Genomic DNA, 22,613 nt, shown 5'->3' on the forward strand with positions numbered 1-22,613 from the left:
AGCATCACTTCTTGTATCATTGAGGGAAGAGCAAGATGTGTGTTATTTTAGCCATTCTAGATCTTCAAACAAAGCCCACTCAAGCTCAGATTCATTAGCTGATTCAACAAAAGAAAGAAAATTTAGAGTAGATCTAAGATGTGTTGGCTCTCCTTTTGATAAAACAAGCAAAGGGCAAACAAAGGGGCGTCATAGATCAAAAAGCACTCTGTTCCGCACAATGTATTTTAGAACTTCATCCCCATCAAGAACACCAGACAAAGACAGCAAGTTTGAGACTGCATCCGAACGTGCACGCTCTCCAACTCCGATGTACGAGAGATACGAGAGGTTCAGTGATCGATACAGTGATATATACTGTGACAGATTCACAGGTCGTGACCGATACAGTGATAGGTTTAGTGATAAATTCAGTGACCGGTGTAGTGATAGGTACAGTGACAAATTTAGTGACACAGACAGTCTTCATGGAGAGGTTAAAGCAAAACTAAGTCTCTTACAAAAGGCTGTCAAAAAGAAAAAGAGACTTTCAATATCTACAATGTCCTCATCTGAATTTGAGGTGGAATCGGTTACAAGTGAGCCTTGTTACACAGATTATGTTGAGAGACTCAGAGTAAAGCCATCTACTTTGCCTGAAATTCAACATGTCGTTCGCCCTGGTGAGCAAGCTGAAAGTAGTAGAGGCTTAGCAGAATATCAGAGCAGACTGGAGAGAATTACTGGACTCAGCTCCCAATCAGCAGAACGAAGAGTCAGACACTCCTTTGAACCTCAGTCAAGATCTAGGGCACTACGAATTATGAAGGGAGAACTTCCTCTAGTGGATACTTTAAGAAAAGACATTCATGTTGATGTATCTGATGCACGGATGGATCAAGGGATCACATCTAAAGAGGAGTTAGAAAAGGATATAGAATATGACATTTTAGATACCAAAGATGATGCTAGCCTGAGTCAGTGGGATGAAGAGGCACAGACCAAGGCAAAAGAACCATTTGTGTTACAGTGGTTAGAGGCAGGTGAGGCTTCCAAACAAGCAAGCAGTACAAAGGAGATAAGTGCATCACATGAAGAGTCACAAGAAAAAGAGTCTACAAGAGCCAAGGCAGTGAAGCCAATGAAAGAAATATTTTTTGGCGATGAAGGTAAAACAGTTCCTGTACAAAAATTAGAACAGAGAGCTATGTCTGTGGAGAATATCCTTGAGAAAAACCTGGAGAGTGAGTGCTTAGAAAGTGAAGATCAGTTCTTAGCTCAGCGCATTCGAAAATGGCAACAGGATGTGCAGTGGAATGAAGAAGCACAGGTCAAGGCAAAGGAACCATTTGTGTTGCAGTGGTTAGAGACAGGAGGAGCTTCAAAACAAGCAAACAGTACAAAGGAGATTATCCCGTCACATGAGAAGCCAGCAGACAAAGAGTCTTCAAGGGCAAAGGCAGTGAAGTTAAAGGAAGAAAACTTTCTTGCTGATGATGGTCTGCAACCTGAAAGTACAAAGGCTCCTGTACAAAAATTAGAAAATAAATCTGTGTCTATGGAGAACATCCTTGAGAAAAACGTGGAGGGTGATCGCTTAGAGAGTGAAGATCAGTTCTTAGCTCAGCGTATTCGAAAATGGCAACAAGATGTGCAGGTTGATCAGGCAGAGTCTGTTGTGCCCCAAAAGTCAGAGCAAAAAGGCTCTTATTCTCATGAATCTTTTGGCAAAGTTCAGAAAGAAGCAGCAGCAGCAGCAGCAACTTTAAAAGCTCAGAGGGAATCCTCATTTACAAAGACTTCAAGATCATCATTTAAAGAAATGCGTTCAAGTGAATGCTCAGGTGAGAGTGAGTTACATTTATCGCGAGAAAGAATAAATGAGTTAAAAAGTGAGAGCGATCATGTGAGTGAAAAAGAGGCACTAACTCAACGTATAATGAAATGGCAACAAGATGTTTTGACTGAGCAAGAACAGGCTGTTAAACTTGATCCTAATTGGGGTGGTGTTACTGAGAGTGCTTTAGAAAGCACTCTTGGTAACACCACATATAAAGACGTTGAATTGGAAAAGATGAAAAGGGTGTCACCACAGAGAACAGCAAAGGAGAGGTTCTTTAGTGATGTTTCTTCTCAGTCCTATGTAACCGATAGGCCTAAAACACATAAGCAAATTATTTCTGAGGCTGATAGTGAGAAGTTAAGGACTGAAAGTGACTATTTTGTCAGTGAGGAGGAGGCTCTAGCAAAGCGGATTAAAAAATGGCAACAAGATGTTCCAATTGAGCAAGAAGAAAGTGTTGAATTAGAATCTAATTGGGCCATTGCAGAGCATGTACAGTCTTCTGTTGTAACACCTGAGACAACGTTGATGTCCACAGCTTCACCAACAGGAAAAGTTATTTTGTATACAAAGCCTGAAGAGTTTATGCCTGATAAAATAAGTAGAGATGTGACTGGAGGTATCGAAAGACAATATTTGGGTTATGAGGATGTAGTTCCACGGCACCATGGTGATGTAAAAGATGTGACAATGTCTAGACAGAAACCTGATGTAATAGAGCAACAGAAAACCATCTCAAAACAAGAAATCCCTAGCATTGCTCCCATTTCAGGGAAAATGTCTATGGGTATAGTAAAACCAGGAGCACCTGTCTTTGTGACGGCATTAAAGCCAGAGGTTGAGGTAAAGAGAGGTGCGATGACTGAAATAAGTTGCCAATTCCAAGGAGATCCCCAGCCATCAGTTTCATGGCTTAAAGATGGACATCTTATAATGAGAGACCCTGATTTTGATGTTCGTACCAAAGCAAATTCATCAACACTGACCATTTATTATCCAACCATTGACCATCAAGGTGTGCTTACTTGTAATATTGCAAACAAACATGGAAAAGCAAGTTCATGTTGCATATTTAAAGTAGCTGAAGATGTTCCATCAAAGACAGAGATTGGCCCTCATCAAGAAGTTAAATTAACTGATGAATCAATATTCACAGAAGAAGAAATGATAGAGCAAGAACTTGAGTCCCTAATGAAACCTGAGATAGACAGTAAATACATGTTGCAAGTACCTCAGCCAGTCATCCACATACCACAAACTTCATCCTCATCTATCCACTCCTCACCAGTTGAGATCAGAATAACTGCTCCAACTCCAGTGCTAGAAATGATTGATGTGGCTAAAGATACATTTAAGCCCGTTGAGCGAACCTCAGAATCTCCGGTTGATGATGGCACCTCTCAAACAGTGAAGCACAAGTTCACATTTTCTTTTGATGATGGTCGTGAGGCTCCCCAAGTTGTTAGAGAACTAGATAACATTAGTGCTTCAGAAGGACAGACTGCTATACTTGAGTGCATCATAATTGGTGAACCAACGCCTGAAGCCACCTGGTTCCATGATGATGTTTGCATTGATCTTAATACCAGTAAATATAGATTTGAGGTACAAGACAAAAGTTACAGACTTTTCATTGACAATTTCACAGGTCTTGATGCTGGAATATATAGATGCATTGCATCTAACAAACTTGGGCTGGTTGAAAGTGTTGCTGATGTGTCTTTTGATTCTGCAACACTGGACTCTGGATTTTCATCCATTGCCATGACAGAAGTAGAAAACCAAACAAGATCTCTTGGCTTATCTTTAGAAATCACCAATGTTAGATCAAAAACTTTAAGTTCTTCCACACCATCCCAAGATATTACTCTTACTAGTGAAGACGTTCTTGATTATGACTCAGTGAAACCTGCTGAATTTCAAGATATTAGCAAAACTGATGAACTCCTTTACGCACAGCCAGATGCTACCAAACTCATTAAGCGCATTAAGAAACCAGCTTCAGACATGCCTGCAATAACAGGCTGTGGTTTACTGTCGTCTGGGGCAGAGGTTAAAGTATCAAAATTAAAACAAGCATTTGAAACCCCAACATCCTTTGTAGATGAGCCTGTTGAGCCAACAGCACAATCAAAGGATGAGTCCTCTTTTCCTGTTGAAGATATTCCAGAGTTTGCTCTTGTACCTGAGCAATATGAAAAAGAACAAATAACTTCAATTCTCTCCAGTGAGGACAGGATAAAAGATCCTATTTTGAGTGCAGCTAAGACATTCCCCTTAAGAACTCCAACAGATGTTACAGAGGCAGTTTTGGACAACAAAGACAAAACTTTAGAAGAAAAGTCAGAAGTAACAATGTATTCTATAGAATCAGAGTTATTTGACTCACAGCATTTTGTATCCTTGGCCAATGTTACTGAGGTCCAGCAATCGCCTACTTTATTCAGACCCCAGCCTAGATTACCAGATAAAATTAACCCAAACGACAGTTCTGTGAGCTTTAAAACAGTTTCGGATAGCACAGTTAAGCAAAGAATTATAGCAGAGGCAGCATGCATTAGGCAGAGTGAAATTGATAACTCTGCTCAAGAAGCTGTCATGTCAGAAACCAAGGCACAGTCTGCTGAAATAACTGAACCCATAAAAATGAGTACTATTGGTATTCGAAGAGCAGAAATTGGGGACATGCCACATGATAACGTCAGTCCAGTTGATATAAAACGTGATGGGATGGAAACAGATATAACAAAACTTCTTGGTGTAAAACCGAAAATTGAGGTTGGAAAAGTATTGCAATCTGACTCAGCAGATTACCCTTTGTCAGAATACCCACCACAGCGACAGCAGCTACAGCAAAAAAAATCTGCTAGGCTAGGGGCAGTTGGTGTTCCCAAACTGGAGGAAGAAGAAGTAACTTTTAGTGCTGTTTATGACTACTATAACCAACCAACTGATTGGGGAAGGCCTTTGTCACCGGAGTCAGAAATGTCTATTGAAGTAGGTAGCACATTCAGTGAGGAGATGGCAGAAATAGAACGGTTCTACACACCAGCTTCCTCCACGGAAATTTCTCAAATTCAGAAGTCACCAGAATCTTTCCATACCCCCTCAGAGACTCCAGGGGGTGTCATGACACCTCCTGAATATCCGTTTTCCCCTGTGGAACATAAGAGACCCCCAACTAGCTCTAGTGAAGGTTTTTATTCCCCAGCTAAGTTTCTCAGTTCTCCAGATGATGAGGGTATTGAAACAACTCCCCCTGTGTTTACTATCGATGAGGGTATGATTCTTCCAGAGGGACGTGGTTCACTAAGTTTGGGAACACTTCAGGAAAAAGTTCAGGGAATCCCTCCAGCTTTCCTTAAGCCACTTACAAAAAGAAGAGTTTTTGAGGGTGATTCCTTACTGTTCTGTGCTGAAGTATTTGGACTACCCACTCCCGAGGTGAAATGGTTTAGAAACAAAACTGAGCTTGAAGCAAATGAGAGGACTAGTATTGAAAGAGATGGTGACAACATTGCCCTCGAAATTAGGAATATCACAAAAGCTGACCAAGGGGAATATATCTGTGAAGCTCTTAATTATGTTGGTGAGGCAAAAAGTGTTGCTTTGGTTGTTGTTATATCTCAAGAAGCAAGGCAAATGCTACCCCCTCCTGCTGTTACCCATCAGCATGTCATTGAGTTTGATGTTGAAGAGGATGAGGATCCATCAAGGTCTCCCTCTCCTCAAGAAATCTTGTTGGAGGTTGAGTTAGATGAGAATGAGGTGAAGGAGTTTGAAAAACAGGTAAAGATTGTTACCATTCCAGAGTATACAGCTGATAACAAAAGTATGATCATATCCCTTGATGTTCTTCCAAGCATATTTGAGGAAGGGACTATGGATTTCATAACTCAAGAAAGTGATGATTTAAAAATAGCTTTTGAAGTTACAGAAATGCCGCCACGTTTTATAAACCCTATTTATGACATTGAAACTCTTGAAAACACAAATGTAATGTTTGAATGTTCTTTAATGGGTATTCCCTCGCCAATAGTGTCATGGTACAAAAGCAATATGAAAATTCCTATGGATAAGAAAAAGTACATCTGTAGCTCAGATGGTGATAATCATTTTCTGAAGATTCTCAAAGCCAACACACATGACAGTGGCATATATACATGCAGAGCTATTAATGTTGTTGGTGAAACACTTTGCAGGGCGTCGCTTATGGTTATGAATCCACAGTCATTCTCAGGCAAGACACGGGGAAGAGAACTAACTGCAGTTTCTCTTGGCAGTGCAAAAGTTCAGCCTCAGAAGTTTGACTTGGTGGTTGGGAATTCATCATTTGATGGAGAACAGACATCAGAGATAGAGCTTGAATTTGAGTTCCAACAGGAATCTGATGAGTCTCAGAAAGCTGTCAGACTGGTTGCTGTTACCGATAACGAGACCAGTGAGCAAGGAGAGAAATATGTCAGTATTAATTTTGATGTCTTTGCGGAACCCTCAAAAGATGAGAAAATAGAATTCAAAGGCAAATCCACAAGCACTTGTAGTTTTGAGTTTCAGGTCACTGAAATTCCCCCAAAATGTATAATCCCACTACAAAATGTCACTGCAGCTGTAGGTACACCTGTGATTCTTCAGTGCTTAGTGAGTGGCAAACCAAATCCCACAGCAGAGTGGTACAAAGATGGTGCTCCGGTAAAAAATACTAGATATATTATCCAGGAGAAAGCATCAGGGCATTTCAATTTGCTAATAACAAATGTAAGTCACAGTGATGCTGGTGAATTCAAATGTATTATCCAAAACAAAGCTGGTTACACTGAAACAACTTCGTTGTTAAAGGTGTTTTAATTTGACTGCAGTTTAAAAGTGTAGTTTATGAAACGATGTCAGGCAGATTTGTTGTTTTGTTTACTTTGAATAGATGTTATGTAGTACACAATTTTTTTATGTGTTACAGTTGTAAATTATTGTGAAATTATGTATAGAAACTTTTGTTCAATCTGCATTCAGAATTATTATTCAGTGGTATATATTTTAATTATTGATCCATAATTTATTGAAAAGACCTGAAATTATCCTCAATTTCTCTTCAGTAACTTATATTGGTGTTCCACTTTGGGGAACAGTTTTCGTTTTTTTTTTCCTCTTTTTTTTCTCTCTCTTTTTTCTTCTCTCTTTTGGATGGTGTACTTGGACTTTGCTTTTGGTGGTGAATTGACTCATTTTATAATGAAATACGGTACCTTTGATTATATCTGCCAACAGTTTAGGTGATATTTTCAAGCACAGTTTTGAAAGGTCTAATTAAATTTCTTGATAATGCATGTCCAGTGTAATAGATTTCAAATTTTGATAGTTTTTTTTTTTGTTTTAATTCAAATTGCATGAATATTATTTTCCCCTTTTTCCCCTTTGTGATTTTGCTTTAATGTTAACAGGGTGATTGGAAAAAACATTTAAATACTTAGCTTTAATTACGTTTTGCAGAGACTTTCTTAGCTCAAGTTCATCATTTACAGTATAAATAAGACTGCATAGAGTTGGATAATAATTTAACAATTTTGTTGTATAGCTCGATCATGTTTTTCTAAAAGTAGTGGTAAGTGAGTTAAAGATTTAATAAGTTGTAAATAAAAAAGTTAAAATAAAAATAGGTTAGATTAAAAATTATACAATGATGATTGTTATTATGTGCTTATATGTTCTAATTTGTATGCATTTCCATATCTATAATTGTCTTTATTTTGGGATACAAAGGTAGGTCAGCTAGTCAAACCTGTATGGATAGAGATAAAGAAATTTAAATGACTGCCATCATTTCATTAGAATCACAAATGCATTGTTCTGCCCATTTATTGTAATTCTATGTACATGAAAAGTAAATAAAATTATGATGAAACTGTTTACTGTTATTCTGTATTTTTTTAATGTCTTAAGGGCATTATTATGTCCGCTTCTTTTCTAATACTGACTGACATCCATCTTTATCTAAACTTGTCATTTATGAGAATATTTTGGTGAATCTTTAATCCCATTATTTTCATACAGAATTTTCTAGTTTGACTGTGAAGACCGAAGAAGAGGAAGAAACCTACAGCACGTCACTACATTTACCTGAGAAATCAAAAACACTTGAACTCAAGCCAGAGCAAAAACGTTTTTCTAGTTCATTGGAAAGAAAAAAGGAGAAACCTGTATTTGAGTCCAAGCTTACACCCATGGAAGTTACTGTTGGAGAGTCGGTTAGGTTTACTGTCACAGTATCTGGTTTTCCAAAGCCAAAAGTTCAGTGGTTCTATAATGGAAAAGTTGTCACTTCTTCGGCTGTTTATAAGTTTGTAGAGGAGAGAGATGAATACTCTTTAATAATAACACAAGTAAAGAAAGAGTATGAAGGAGAGTACTCTTGTACCGCCAGTAATAGATTTGGCCAAACCACCTGCAAAACAGTATTAAAGGTACAAGTGAGTCAATTATCAGCAGCAGAAAAGTGGGTGGAACAAATGTTCAAAATACCAGGGCAACCACCATGCTTTACCACACAAATTCAACCTGTGCAATGTGCGGAGGGCAGCGAGGTGAAATTTCAGTATAGAGTTACTGGTACTCCCCTCCCTGATGTTCAGTGGTTTAAGGGTAGTTCTCAGATTAAGTCAAGCCAGATCTGTTCTGTTGTAAGTAACCCAGATGGCTCTGGCTTCCTTATCATGAATAACATCAAACAGAAAGACAGTGGACTATACACATGCAAGGCTGTCAATCCTTTTGGGGAGGCAAGCTGCAGTGCTGAGTTGATAGTATTCCACAAAAAAGTCTCTGTATTTCATAAACAGCAATTAGTTCAGGAGCAAAAAAGTTACAAGGTGTCCATGAAAGAGGAAGCCACTGAATCACGTTTGTACAGTGTTAGCCTACCTGGACAGGCAGGTGCTAGTTTGCAGGGAGACCAGCAGGTAATTTACACCATTGGCACTGAAGATAGGCAAATGGTAGCGAGTGAGCAGGTTGACACTCTGCATGACTTGGATGTTTCCATTGCAACTTTGCACAAGGAGCAGGTGACTCATCAGGCTGCTGTGTTGGAATCTTATGAAGTGCAGGAGAGAGTAAAATCTGCTTCAGTCCAGCCAGAACCAATGGTAGCAACCCCTTTGAAGCAACTCCAGATGGCTACTATGACCTCAGCAGTTCAAGAACGCCAAGGCTTCACAGAACAGCACTTTGAACGAATAAAAAGTCCAGAAGTTACAGAGCTGAAAATTGCAAAAGAGCACCCCTCACAAGTAATGTCTGCTATAACTGAGAGTATAACTCCACTGACGATTGTCAAAGCTGAGCCATTATCAACCAGAGAAACAGAACAGATCAAAGCATCTCCTGAGCCCAAGTATCCACTATCAAGTCACCAAGTTGAGACAAAACTCCCAATTGTTAAAGAACATTCACAGGTTATACCTCATACTCAGCAGGAAAAGGGCTACCAGGTTAAAGAGGGAGTTAAAATTATGTACAGTGCAGTTTCAACAGAGAAACAACAGATCACAGAAGGTCACTCAAAAGAACTGTCAACTCAAGAATCTACTTTTCAGACATCAGTGAAGAAAGAACCACCAAAACCAGCTGTCCTTTCAGTTAGTGAGACTGCTCAAACCTTATCAAAAGAACAGAGGTTATCGATTCACAGACCAGTTGAGGAGATGGCATCTCTAGTCAAAGACAGTGTATTTAAATCTGCTCTCATTGCTGAGGAAAAACATCAGCTCCAAGCTGATCAGTCAAGTCTGATACCAGGTTTAGAAAGTGCCATTTCAGTGCAGTCCCAGAGAGAAGAAGAACAAGTTCTGAATTTGCAGGTCATCACAGATCAGGATATTCTTCCATCTGAAGGCAGGTTCAGCAGTGAGAAACCAATCCAAGAGAAGGCAGATACTCAAAAAAGTCCTTTTCTTAAGCATACAGTGTCATTGGACTTACAGCAGACAGTGACATGTGAGGAGTCCTCTCAGTTTTCAGCACAAAAAACAGAACTTTTTATTCATCCTGGCAAGGAAGCTCCTGCTCCTTTGCATCTTCAGTCAATTCATTTAGAAAATATGTTGACAAAAGAAGGGATAATCTCAATGGAAAAGCCGGAGGAACAGATTGCAGTACAGAGACAGGAAAAAGCCCGCCATCATGCTGCAAGCACAGAAGAGAAAAGAGAGCATACCGCAGATTATTGTAAAGATCTTGATGTGTCTGTTACAGGCATGCAGTCTGAAATCAGAAAAGAACCCAAACCTGAAAGTATTCTTCAAGTCTTTTCAGAGCCAGTGCCATTACCGAAAGAAACTCCTTTTGTAAGTGATGTTAAAGAGCAGCGTGCCATAATTCAGAAAGAAGATCACTGGAATATTGTGCAGGTGCCATCTGTGTCAGAGAGTCAGGATATAGAGGAGGGACACACAGAGAATATAGGAACAATTGAGAAATTTGTGTCTGAAAGCAAAGTTGAACCCAAAATCCCATCTGAATTAATTTATGTAGAAGAAAAGGCTATCTCAACAGAGAGTAGTATTGCTCTTGTGGCCACCGAACAAGACTCTGCCGTTCAAATTCAGGAAGGACAGTCAGTTAGACAGTCAGTATTAATGGAAGAAAAGAGGGTAATCAAAGCTGAGCTATCCAAGGATATTACAAAATCTGAAACAACCACAGCAGTTATCAGTGAGCAGAAGATGGGTACTATTTTAGTGTCAGAGGCAAGAGAGAGCCAAACTCTACCTAAAGAGCTTACTTTTGTTATTTCACCCCCAAAACCACATTCATTGGACATTAAGCACCAGTTAAAAAGTACTCTTGCAACTGCTGTTGCTCTTGACCAGCCTTTGATCCTGGCAGATGTAGTGGAGAGTTTAGGAGCTGTAGAAGTTCACAAGGTAAAAGAAAGAATAGAACCCAAATATGTCATGTTCACTTACCTTATTACAAGTGCAAGTGCCCCACTTGAAATTACAATTGCTTTTGAAGGAGAGTATCCCCAGACTGCTGATCTCAGAAGTGAACTTCAAGCTGCTTTCTACTCTATTGTCTATCGAGAGCAACAGGTTCTGACCTCAGAGCAGCCAGGAACAATGCAAATCAACAGGCCCCAAAGATTACAGGTTACCAAGGCTTCTACAAAAGAAATGCTTTCACCTGTGGTGGAGATGGTAAGAATGACAGAAAATGTAGAGCCTTTCACATCACCAAATATTCAATCTGCAACTGTGAAAACTGAAGCCAAAGCCTCTTTTCAGTCTGTAACAGCTAAAGAGCAAGCTTTTGTGCAGCAGACAGCTATTCGTGTGGCAAGTGAATCAAAAATTGAGATTCAACAGTCTATCCAAGTTGAGCAACAAGAAACCAGATCTGTGACAGTAAAAAGGCATGAGAGGGATGTAGGGGCTGCAGGTATGACAACTGAACTTGTTTTGGGGCCTGTTCCAATTGAACGGTCCACTGAAGTCATCTTTCAGAGAGAGGAAAGGGAGGAATATATAACTGAAGCATTTATGAAATTAGAGAAAGAAGACGTTAGAGAGGGTTACCCAATTTTTGAAAGCTCTTTGGAGGATATTGTAATAGAGGAACATTCAGAGGCAAAATTTTCATTGACTATTAGACATGTAAAGAAAGTGAATTGGCTTTTTAATGGAAAAACTATTAAGTCTGGCAAAGAGTTCAAGTGCTCCAAAGACCATGACACTTACACACTAGTAATCAGCAAGGTTATGAAGGATCATCAAGGAGAATATACCTGTGAGGCTGTAGGAGATGCTGGCAAGACCTCAACATCCTCCCACCTCACTGTGCTCTTAAGAGGTTGGAATTATGGGATTATTTTGCCATCCCATTCCACATGACTAACTCTTGCCATTCATAGCTAAAATAGACACGCTTCATCAGACGTGTGAAGATACCTTCGTAATGCCTTCCGCTCTGATACTGTTCACAATGCTGTGATTTTGCCACCATTTTCACATCATTGAAATGTTAGCATGTCTTCACTTCTTCACATCAACTCTTAACTTGCTGGATCTTTCAGTGTCATTCCAACGTTCATCTCCTTCACTCTTTTAGTATTTTCCACCTTTTGTTGTATTCACCTCTGGAAATTGGTCTTAAAATACTCCATTGTTTTTTTCATTGTTTCATCAGTTGTTGAACACCTCATTCTTGATCTTTTTTGCATGCATGCATAGATCACAAGTCTTTTTCACTCTTCATTCAATTTGTTTGTTTTCCTCCCTCATAGCGAGATCACCATTACTCTTCACAGTTTTCCTGGAATGCTTTTTCCACTCCTCCATTACACTAACCACAGAAATTGGCACTTTTTGAAAATACCATATCTATAAGGAATATAGATGGCTATGATGTATTTAAATAGTTACATTTAAGCCTATTGAACTTTATAAATGTTTTTGTAGAATATGTCAGATGTTTGAAAGTGCCAGTCAGTGGTTTCTGCTTTTCATGCTCACACTTATTATTTATTATTGTCAGCAGACATGTTAAATATAATGTAGTAATTTGCTTTTTATCTGTGTGCACAATTCAGTGCCACCTGTTTTTAGGCGGAAAATTCAAAATCTGGAGGTCAATGTTGGCAGTCCTGCAAAGTTTGAATGCGAGATTGAGGAGGCTCCCGGAGTGACCTTCAAGTGGTTCAAGTCTGGTTCTGAGCTCAGACATAGTGACAAATGCAGAATTATCAGCCGTCATCACACCTCATCCCTGGAGATCTTTAGCCCATCAATCGCAGACAGTGGAGAATTTACCTGCAAAGCTTCAAACCGCCATGGAAGTGACAGTTGTTCTGCTAATCTAAATGTGACAGGTAAGAAAAATATACCTTTCTTATTGTCCATTGGTTGTCTTGAAATATTTAACTCTGGAGCAGACATGCTTTGTGTTTGATACTTTGTTGGCAAAGTTATTGATATCTTCTTATTGATATCTTCTTTTTGTAGAGATTTTCCCACCAGAGTTTGTATCAAAGCCCGATTCGATGACTTTATTTGTGGGCAAGCAAGCAAAATTTCAGTGTGTTATTTCTGGTTCTGACCCAATGAATGTTGTCTGGCATAAAGACAATATTGTCATTTCACTTGATGATCACTGCAAAGCGTCCTCTGACAAGAACAAGTATTTTCTTGAAATCTTGAATCTACAACAGAGTGATCAGGGAACATACCTTTGCAAAGCTTCAAACAGTGTTGGTACAGCTACTTGCTGCACTGAACTGAAGGTTATAGACAAACCCAGCTTTGTGAAAAGCTTTGAGTCAACCACTATTGCTGTGGGAAACCTACTACGTCTTGAGTGTCAGGTAGATGAAGACATTGGTGTTTCCATCATCTGGATGAGAGATGGCAAGAAACTCCATACTACAATGGACTGTAAGCTAGCTTTTGAGGAAAAAATAGCCTGTCTTGAGATTCAAAAGGCCAAACTCAAAGATACAGGTACATATACCTGTACTGCTGCCAATGATGCAGGAAGCAGCAGTTGCTCTTCTAGTGTGACAGTACAAGGTAAGACTTTCAGATTAATGCCCATGTTAAATGCAGTATTTGAAACAAATCTGCATGACTGGGAATTAATTTCTGTCAGTGTGAGCAGATAACTGTATTTGCATTGCTTAGACAGAGATGACAAAGCTTAAGCATCAGTTGATGCTGCTCTTCTTTGCCATATTAAGTAATACAGCCTATTTTCACAGCGCTTCTTCACATGTCTCTTATATTTACCTGTTGAAATTATCTTTTCTTAATTTGTCTTTTTCTTTCAAACAAATCAAAAATCTTTTCCTCCCATTGCAATTTTATCCATAGAACCTCCAGTCTTTGTTAAAAGGCTAGAGCCTAAGATCTTATGGAAACAGGGAATGTCATCACGTCTGTTGTGCACTGTCAAAGGATCGCCTGAACTCCATGTGACTTGGTTTTTGAATGACAAACCGATTAGTTCCTCTGAAAGACACAAAATCACATTTAAAGCCGGCCAAGCCACTCTTGAGATTATTGAACTGTCTGAGTCTGACAGTGGAAATTACACTTGTGAAGTGATGAATGAGGCTGGCTGTGAAAGCTGCAGCTCTCAAGTAACTGTAAAAGGTAATACTCAATATTCTTACCTTCTGATTAATAGTTATTATATTGAGATGGAAGGGTCATCTTAAATCTTATTGCTTTTATTGTTCTTAGAACCTCCTGCCTTTAAAAAGGAGTTGCAAATGGTGGAGGTAATCAAAGGGTGCACAGCTCAACTTGAATGTGAAGTAACAGGCACTGCTCCTTTTGAGGTGACCTGGTTTAAGAATAAAAACCCAGTATCCTCTGACCAGAAGTACAGTATTGTTTCAAAGGACTCAGCTGCATATTTGGAAATCAAATCATTTGAAAGTGCAGATGTTGGAGATTATCAGTGCTGCATTTCCAATGACGTTGGTAAAATAATTACAAAAGCAGTAGCCAAATTGAAAGGTTGGTACAATCAATTTCAATGGCCTAAACAAATTTGTTTTGTTGTTGTTGTTAATGTTTTATTTAATATGAAAATTATTCTGCATTTTTTTCATGTAGACCCACCATCCTTTGTAAAGAAGATTGAGAACACCACTGCAGTTTTAGGCAGTGCTGTGAAACTGCAAGGAGCTCTTAAGGGTTCTGCTCCTATCACAGTTCAGTGGTTTAAAGACTCAGAGTTAGTCAGAGATGATGATCCTAATATTACCACAAGTTTTGAAAACAACATTGCTATTCTGGCAATAGCAAATGTGGCCATTAACCATGGGGGTAAATATACTTGTCAAGCTGAAAATGAGGCTGGAAAACAAAAAAGCGAGGCCACTGTATCAGTTCAAGGTTAGAATAAAACTATAAACATATCACAATATGTTTATATTATATTATTTTGTAGTACTTTCTTATTATTGTTATTATTATTATTTATTGATTTATTCATTGATTTCATTTTCGTTAAAGAACCAGCTAGATTTGTTGAGAAACCACCATCCATCAGTGTAACAGCAGGTGACTCTGCAGCTCTTGAGTGCAAAGTTTCAGGAAGTCCAGATCTCAAAGTAAAATGGTTCAGAGATGGCAAAGAGATGACAGGAAGTCGAAAATACAAAATCTCCTTCAAAGACAATGTGGCTGTCTTGAAAATCCTCTCAGTAGAGCGGGGAGATAGCTGTGAATACAAAATTGAAGTTTCTAATCGGGTTGGAAAAGAGCAGTGCTCTTGTTCAGTCACAGTTCTTGGTTAGTGCCATTCTTCCTAAATTATCTTTCAGTTGGTTGATTGTATGTATGTGTGTGTTTTTTAACAATAGTATTTTACTTCTTTTGAGCAGATAAAATAATACCTCCAACATTCACAAAAACGCTTAAAAAGGTAGATGGTAATGTTGGGGGTAGTATTCAGATGGAATGCAAAGTGTCAGGATCCCAACCTATAACATTATCTTGGTTCAAAGAAGGAAAGGACATTACAACTGGAACAAAATATAAAATTGAAATGCAGGAAAGCACTGCCATACTAAAAATAACTGATTTAGAGACATCAGATGCTGGGGTTTTCACCTGCCATGCAACTAATGCTGCAGGACACAGTGAAACAAGTGGAACTGTTTCTGTTAAAGGTTAGAATAATAGATCCCATTTTATATTTTTTGTATTTGTTTGCTGTCAACTTGATATTTGGTTGTAAAAAATAATCTCTTTCCCCACCCCTTCAAATTAACTTTAGAACCCCCAGTCTTCACTTTGAAACCTGAAAGCCAAGATGTTATACCAGGAACTACAGTTGTCCTAAAAGCTGCATTCACTGGGACAGCACCTTTTATAATGAAGTGGTTCAGAGAAGACAAAGAAATATTAACTGGAGGAGCTTGTTTCATCAAGAAAGAAGCCAACTCAAGTTCATTGGAGCTGCACTCCGTGAAGCCATCTCTGTCTGCAAAATACACTTGCCAAGTTTCTAACGATGCTGGAAGGGTCTCATGCACAGCTTCCTTATTTGTGAAAGGTGCCTTTTCTTACTCTTGATGATATATATTTTTACAGAATGACTCTTTAGTTATTTAATTTATAATAATGTGTCATTCTCTATTATAGAACCTCCAAAATTTGTGATGAAGCTTGAATCGACTAAACTAGTATTGAATGGGAGTCTTGCAACTTTGGAATGTAAAGTGACTGGCAGCCCAGAGATCAATATTAGATGGTATAAGAATGAGACTGAAATTAGCTCAAATGATAAATACCAAATGGCCTTCACTGACTCAGTTGCTACACTAAAGATTTCCGATTGCTGTGTTGAAGACAGTGGAGATTATATCTGCCAAGCATCAAGTGAAGCTGGCAGCGATAGATGCAGTTGCTTGGTTACAGTCAAAGGTTTGTTTGAAGTTAATCATCTTACTTTTCAAAGATGTTAAAGTCATTTCCTATTTGTTAAAGCAGTTCTTAATTAGCAAATTGGTGCTTTCTTATCTCAGAACCTCCCGAATTTGTGAAACGTTTTGAATCCAAAGAAATTGTTAAAGGCACTGATGTTGTATTGGAAGGAACTGTGTCAGGCTCAGCTCCCTTTGAGATTTCCTGTTTCAAAGACTCGAAGCAGATCCGAAATGATAGAAGACACATCATAAGCCTGACAAAGGATGTAGCAGCTCTTCAGATTTTGAAATTTGAACCTGGGGATGTTGGCAAATATCAGTGCACTGTAGGAAATGAAGTAGGCCAAACCTCTTGTGATTTTCATGTTACGATGAAAGGTTAGTAAGTACAGGGAATTCTTGGACTTTTATTTTTAGTGAAAATAAAAACACAGTCATGCTTGTGAACATTGTCCTAACATCATCTTGCATTTGATATTCTTCAATTAGAGCCACCATCATTTGTGCAGAAGATGGATAATACAAATGTCCTCCTGGGTGGTGAGGTTTCCTTGCAGTGTGTTTTAAAAGGGTCATTGCCGATGACCGTCTCTTGGATGAAAGATGACCATGAGATCACGGAATCTGAGCATGTTCAGATAACTTTTGAGAACCGGACTGCAGCGTTACACATTTCTAGTGTGCAGTTAAAACATGGTGGAAAGTACACTTGCCATGCTCAGAATGAAGCTGGTAGTCAGAAATGTACAGCGGTACTGGTGGTAAAAGGTGTGTAGTAAATTTTTAACGCTAATTTGCATATTTATAGTATGGCTTGTTTTCTTTTTCTCTGTCTTTGCATAGTTTGAATCAATTTAATTTCTAATCATCTGTTTTTTCTCAGCATTATTTTTCAGTTATCTTATCCATATTATAGCTCTTTTGATTAAGTGCCATTTTCATGTATTCATATGTATTCATGTGTACATATATATATATGTAATTCATATTGTTATTACAGAGCCTGCAAACATCACAGAGCAAGCCAAGTCTGTCAGTGTTACAGTAGGTGATCCTGCCACTCTAGAGTGCAGGTACTCTGGTTCTAAAGTTCTTAAAGCAAAATGGCTAAAGGATGGCAAAGAACTGACATCAGGCAAAAAATACAAAGTGCAGAGCACAGATACAAGTTCCATATTAAAAATTCTTTCTTCTGAGAAGAGTGATGCTGGAGAGTATATATTTGAGATTTCAAATGATGCTGGAAGCAGCAGTTGCGAGGCAGTTGTAACTGTTTTAGGTTAGTATGTTGGAACAAATTATGGAAGTTACTATTGGAATTTTAGATCAACATTTCAGATCAATTTTAGATTAAAACTCTCTTATTTCCTCTTCACTGTAACAGATCAAATAATAAAGCCTTCCTTCACAAGAAAGTTGAAAGAAATGGAGAGTATAAAAGGATCTTTTGCACAGTTGGAGTGTCTGGTCTCTGGATCTCTTCCCATAACTGTCACTTGGTTCAAGGAAAATAAGGAGATAGAGACAGATGAGAAGCACAAATGCATATTCTTTGAGAATGCAGCATCTTTGGAAATCAGTCGTCTTGATAGTTCAGACAGTGGCAGTTACACTTGTATCGCTAAAAACCAAGCAGGCACTGTTCAGTGTTCTGGCATGCTGAAAATCAAAGGTTTGCAATTACCCTTAACTTTTATAAGTTACGATTTAATTTGTTAGTTTCATTAATTTAATTCACTTTTTAGTAAATTGTAAATTTCCTTTCATCTTTAATCTTAAATCTTCCTCTTACAAACAGAACCTCCATCAATCATTGAGAAGCCTGAATCACAAGATGTTATACCAGGATCCAGAGTGCAGTTTAATGTGCTTGTGTCTGGAACGCCACCACTGAACATTAAGTGGTTTAAGGATAAGAAAGAAGTGTCATCAGGAATTGACTGTTCAGTTCAGAAAAATGACACTTCCAGCTCACTTGAGCTCTTTTTTGCTAAGCCTTCAGACTCTGGAGACTATGTCTGTGAAATTAGTAATGATGTTGGATCAGATGCTTGCCAAGCGACGCTCTTTGTGAAAGGTTTTTAGCTAAAATTATTAACAATTTTTTTCTTAAACCTTTATTTAATGCTTAAAATAAGTACTTGATTTCATTTCATTTTTTTTTTCAGAACCCCCCAAATTTACCCGCAAACCTGACAAAATAACAGTGGTAAAACCAGGCCAATTGGTAGTTTTTGAATGCCAGATTACAGGCACTCCGGAGATAGACACCTACTGGTTCAGAGATGGAAATGAAATAAGTCCAAGCGACAAGCATAAAATTACTTTTGCCGATTTTCTTGCGCGGCTTGAGATAAGCAGCAGTGATATCAAAGACAGTGGAATGTACTACTGTGAAGCCCGCAATGAGGCGGGCAGTGAGAGTTGTAGTATGGAACTAAGAGTGAAAGGTTAGTATATAGTTCACTTTTTGGCATTTCAGTGTTTTATTATGATTCTCTTAAAAATGTCTATAGCCAGAACATATATTTTGAACTGTTTTTATGTAAAGCTTTTTTTTTTTCTATTTTTAGAGCCACCAGTTCTTGTCAAGCCATTGAGTGCTCTTGAGGTTGTGAATGGCTCAAATGCATATTTTGAATGTCAGGTAAAAGGAACAGCTCCTTTTGAGGTGACTTGGCAAAAAGATTCAAAGGATATCAAATCAAGCCTTAAGCATGTAATTTTGCAGAAGAATGGCTCTATAATGACTCTTGATGTACAGAAATGTGATACTTTAGATGTTGGAGAATATCGGTGCATTGTAGCAAATGAGGTTGGGAGTTGTTCAAGTCAGACTACACTCAGCATAAAAGGTTAGCTTAGAATTTGTTTGATCAGTTTTATATATATATATATTTTTTTATCTCTCTTTACCTTGTTTAACATATTTTGCACTTCCTATCAGAGCCTCCATCATTTGTGGAGAGGATTGAGAATGTTGTCACAGTTCTTGGAAAAAAGGTTGAGTTAAAATGTGTTGTAAGAGGATCGCCACCTCTGTCCATACAATGGCAGAAAGATGAAAACTGGATTTTGGAGGATCCTTCAATTGAGAGGACATTTGAGAACAATATTGCCACTTTGAGAATCCCTGTGTGTGAGTCCATCCACAGTGGAAAATACACCTGTCAAGCTGTGAATGATGCGGGGCAAGATAAGTGTTTTGCTACACTTGTGGTGCAAGGTTGGTTATTTTTGCAAGTGCTTTTTGTAGCTGTCCATCCTAAAGACTTGCCATTATAAATATAATTGTTATGTTATCCCCAGAGCCACCTCAGATAATTGAAAAGCCAGAGGTGATTAATGTCACTGCTGGAGATCCAGTAAGCTTTGAGTGCAAAGTTACAGGCTCTCCTGAGCTGAAAGTAAAATGGAGTAAAGATGGCAAGGAAGTGTTGCCTTCAAGACAGCACAGCCTCAGCTACAGCAATAATGTCAGCCAACTTAAAATTCAATCTGTCCAATTGGAAGACAAAGGAACTTATGTGTTTGAGGTTTCAAACCACATCAGTGCCTGCCAGTGTAAAGTGACTTTAAATGTGCTAGGTTAGTGCTCTTTCATGATTAATGGAATAATTAATATTAGTTGGCTTTTAGTGATATGTATGATATTTATTTTCTTTGTCTTTGTCAGAGCAAATAATCCCCCCATCCTTCATCAAACCTTTGATGGAGATGGAGGAAATTCTGGGCACAAATGTTCAAATCGGATGCAAAATATCTGGCTCACTCCCCATAACTGTGGAGTGGGTGAAGGATGGAACTAAACTGTCAGGAAGAACCAAACATAAACCTCTTCAGCACGACAACATTGTGTCTTTGGAAATCGAGTGTTTAGAGAAAACTGACACTGGAATGTACACTTGTAAAATTACAAACAAAGCGGGCAGTTGTGAATGCAGTGGTACACTGAGGGTGAAAGGTCAGATGGTTTTGTAGTATTTAGTAGTATATTTCATTTTACTAAGATCTCTGAAGGCTGCCGGTTTCTTAACAGATGTATTTGTCTTTCTTTCCCATTAATTATTTAGAGCCACCAAACTTTGTGCTGGTTCCAGAATCACAGGCTGTCATACCAAATACCACTGTTCGATTTAAGAGTACATTTAAGGGAACACCTCCCTTCACAGTGAAATGGTTCAAAGATGACACTGAGCTGATTTGTGGACCTTCATGTTTTACTGGCCTGGAAGGCCTCACGTGCTTCCTAGATCTTTTTGCCGTTGGAATATCACACAGTGGAACGTACTCTTGTCAAATAAGCAATGATGCTGGTGCCGCTAAATGCACCACAACCTTGTTGGTAAAAGGTTGGAACTCTTTTCACGTACCCTTATTGACACTCTTCATTATCATTCTTTTTTCATGCTTCACCATTTACATTTTCTTGTCTTGCTTGCATAAATGCCTGTCTGCCTTCCACCATCATCTTACTTCATTACTGTTCATCATTACGCTTTACTCCCTTTCAGCCATCATCTGCCTCTTGCCATCTGCCATCTTCTTTACACCATCTTCAGTGCTCCATTTTATATATTACATTAACCATTATGATAACATGTTGTAATTTTGGTTTTACAGAACCTCCAGACTTTGTACAGAAACTGCCAGCTGCAAAAGTCATAAAGATGGGAGAGCCACTCCAGCTTGAATGCAAAGTTACTGGCACAGCTCCTCTGAAAATTAGCTGGTACAAAAATGATGCCATACTCACTGATGGTGGCAACTTGAGAATGACTTTCGATAACTCTGTGGCAGTCCTTGAAATTTTGAAGTCCAGCTTTGAGGACAATGGAGTCTACACCTGTGAAGTCCAGAATGATGCTGGAACTAAGAGTTGCAGTACCACACTCACAGTCAAAGGTTAGACGGTGGATGGATCTTTCATTCACGAGTTTAATGCTTGTTCCTTAATCAACATGAACATTAACTAACATGGGCTATATGGTTCAGAATTATTTTAGTATTATTTTATGTGCTTTTGAACTTTTACATTTATGTATTTATATTTAGATTTATTTTTTATTTCTGCTTTAGTTTTTATTTATTTCTGGTTCATAATTTTAGTACTCCTATTTCAGTTAGTTGCCAAGGTAACATTTTATTATTTGTTTACTTTAAGTGTTTCATGTAATATTTATATTTTATTTCAGCTTTATTATTAGTTTTTGTTAATGAAAATAGATATTATTTATTGATTTAATGATGTTTATTTTTATTGATTTTAATATGCATAAGTGCTCTTTTTAATTTGAATTACTTCTTGTAGAACCACCAACTTTCCACAAAGTGCCAACACCAGTTGAGGGGCTGAAGGGCAAAGATGCCAGTCTTAACTGTGAGCTGAAAGGCTCAGAACCTTTTGAGATAACCTGGTTTAAAGATAAAAAACAGTTAAAGGAGAGCAGGAAGTATAAATTTGTGTCTGAGGGATGTTCAGCAACTCTCCACATCCTTGGATTGGAAGCATCGGATGCAGGGGAATATGAGTGCAAGGCATCAAATAATGTTGGAAGTGATTCCTGCCAGGGCACTGTAAAGCTAAGAGGTCAGTAAGATAGGAGTTTAAAGTAATAAGTACCAAAAAAAAGTTAGACACTTTTCGTTTTATGACTCTCTGATGACTCTCTTCCTGACATTCAGAACCACCAACGTTTGTGAAGAAAATATCCAATACGACAGCCATCTCTGGTGAAGAGGTGGTTTTGTTTGCAACAGTCAAAGGTTCTCAGCCTATGACTGTGTCTTGGGTTCAGGATAAAGATCACATTCTCAGAGATGGTGACAACAGGAAAATTACATTTGAGAATAATCAGGTCACTCTGAAGATCTTTAAAGCTGACTCTACCACTGCTGGAAAATATACATGTCAGCTCAAAAATGATGCTGGAGCAGTTGAATGCACAGCGAACCTAACTGTCCTAGGTTTGTAAGAATAGTATTATTCCCACTCAAGTACATTTAATGTTTTGAAAATAATTTAATTATGTAAATTGTCTTAATGACTCTTCTAAACTTCTAGAACCTGCAGCAATTGTGGATAAGACAGAGTCGATCAGTGTAACAGCTGGTGAAACCGCTGCCTTAGAGTGTACTGTATCTGGAACTCCAGAACTTAAGCCAAAATGGTACAAGGATGGTGTGGAGCTGTCTTCAGGCAGAAAATACAAAATCACCTTCTCAAAAATGATCTCCAGTCTTAAGCTATTGTCAACAGAGAAAAGTGATACTGGAGAATACACATTCGAGATTAAGAATGAAGTTGGCAGTGATAGCTGCAAAATGCAGATCACTATTTTGGGTCAGTAATGTTAAATTTCC

General features: G+C 38.3%; 1 protein-coding gene across 21 annotated transcripts in view; it reads left to right on the forward strand.

The window, feature by feature from the left end:
- Positions 1-22,613, forward strand: part of ttn.2 (titin, tandem duplicate 2) — a 164,711-nt gene that overhangs the window by 27,052 nt on the left and 115,046 nt on the right. For 17 of the 21 annotated variants that reach the window (XM_067409284.1, XM_067409291.1, XM_067409299.1 and 14 more), the window contains 25 exons: positions 7,871-11,665; positions 12,405-12,683; positions 12,817-13,380; positions 13,681-13,962; positions 14,053-14,331; positions 14,431-14,712; positions 14,833-15,111; positions 15,204-15,491; positions 15,599-15,877; positions 15,967-16,248; positions 16,350-16,628; positions 16,740-17,018; positions 17,251-17,529; positions 17,635-17,922; positions 18,049-18,327; positions 18,419-18,700; positions 18,824-19,105; positions 19,198-19,476; positions 19,560-19,838; positions 19,927-20,214; positions 20,324-20,602; positions 20,874-21,155; positions 21,562-21,840; positions 21,936-22,217; positions 22,315-22,593. In XM_067409284.1, the coding sequence (XP_067265385.1) occupies positions 7,871-11,665; positions 12,405-12,683; positions 12,817-13,380; positions 13,681-13,962; positions 14,053-14,331; positions 14,431-14,712; positions 14,833-15,111; positions 15,204-15,491; positions 15,599-15,877; positions 15,967-16,248; positions 16,350-16,628; positions 16,740-17,018; positions 17,251-17,529; positions 17,635-17,922; positions 18,049-18,327; positions 18,419-18,700; positions 18,824-19,105; positions 19,198-19,476; positions 19,560-19,838; positions 19,927-20,214; positions 20,324-20,602; positions 20,874-21,155; positions 21,562-21,840; positions 21,936-22,217; positions 22,315-22,593 (10,824 nt within the window). The remainder of the gene's footprint in view (positions 1-7,870; positions 11,666-12,404; positions 12,684-12,816; positions 13,381-13,680; positions 13,963-14,052; positions 14,332-14,430; positions 14,713-14,832; positions 15,112-15,203; positions 15,492-15,598; positions 15,878-15,966; positions 16,249-16,349; positions 16,629-16,739; positions 17,019-17,250; positions 17,530-17,634; positions 17,923-18,048; positions 18,328-18,418; positions 18,701-18,823; positions 19,106-19,197; positions 19,477-19,559; positions 19,839-19,926; positions 20,215-20,323; positions 20,603-20,873; positions 21,156-21,561; positions 21,841-21,935; positions 22,218-22,314; positions 22,594-22,613) is intronic. The other 4 variants (XM_067409300.1, XM_067409301.1, XM_067409302.1 and 1 more) reach the window with 1 other exon arrangement.

Source organism: Chanodichthys erythropterus, chromosome 14 (assembly GCF_024489055.1).
Source record: "Chanodichthys erythropterus isolate Z2021 chromosome 14, ASM2448905v1, whole genome shotgun sequence".
NCBI lineage: Eukaryota > Metazoa > Chordata > Actinopteri > Cypriniformes > Xenocyprididae > Chanodichthys > Chanodichthys erythropterus.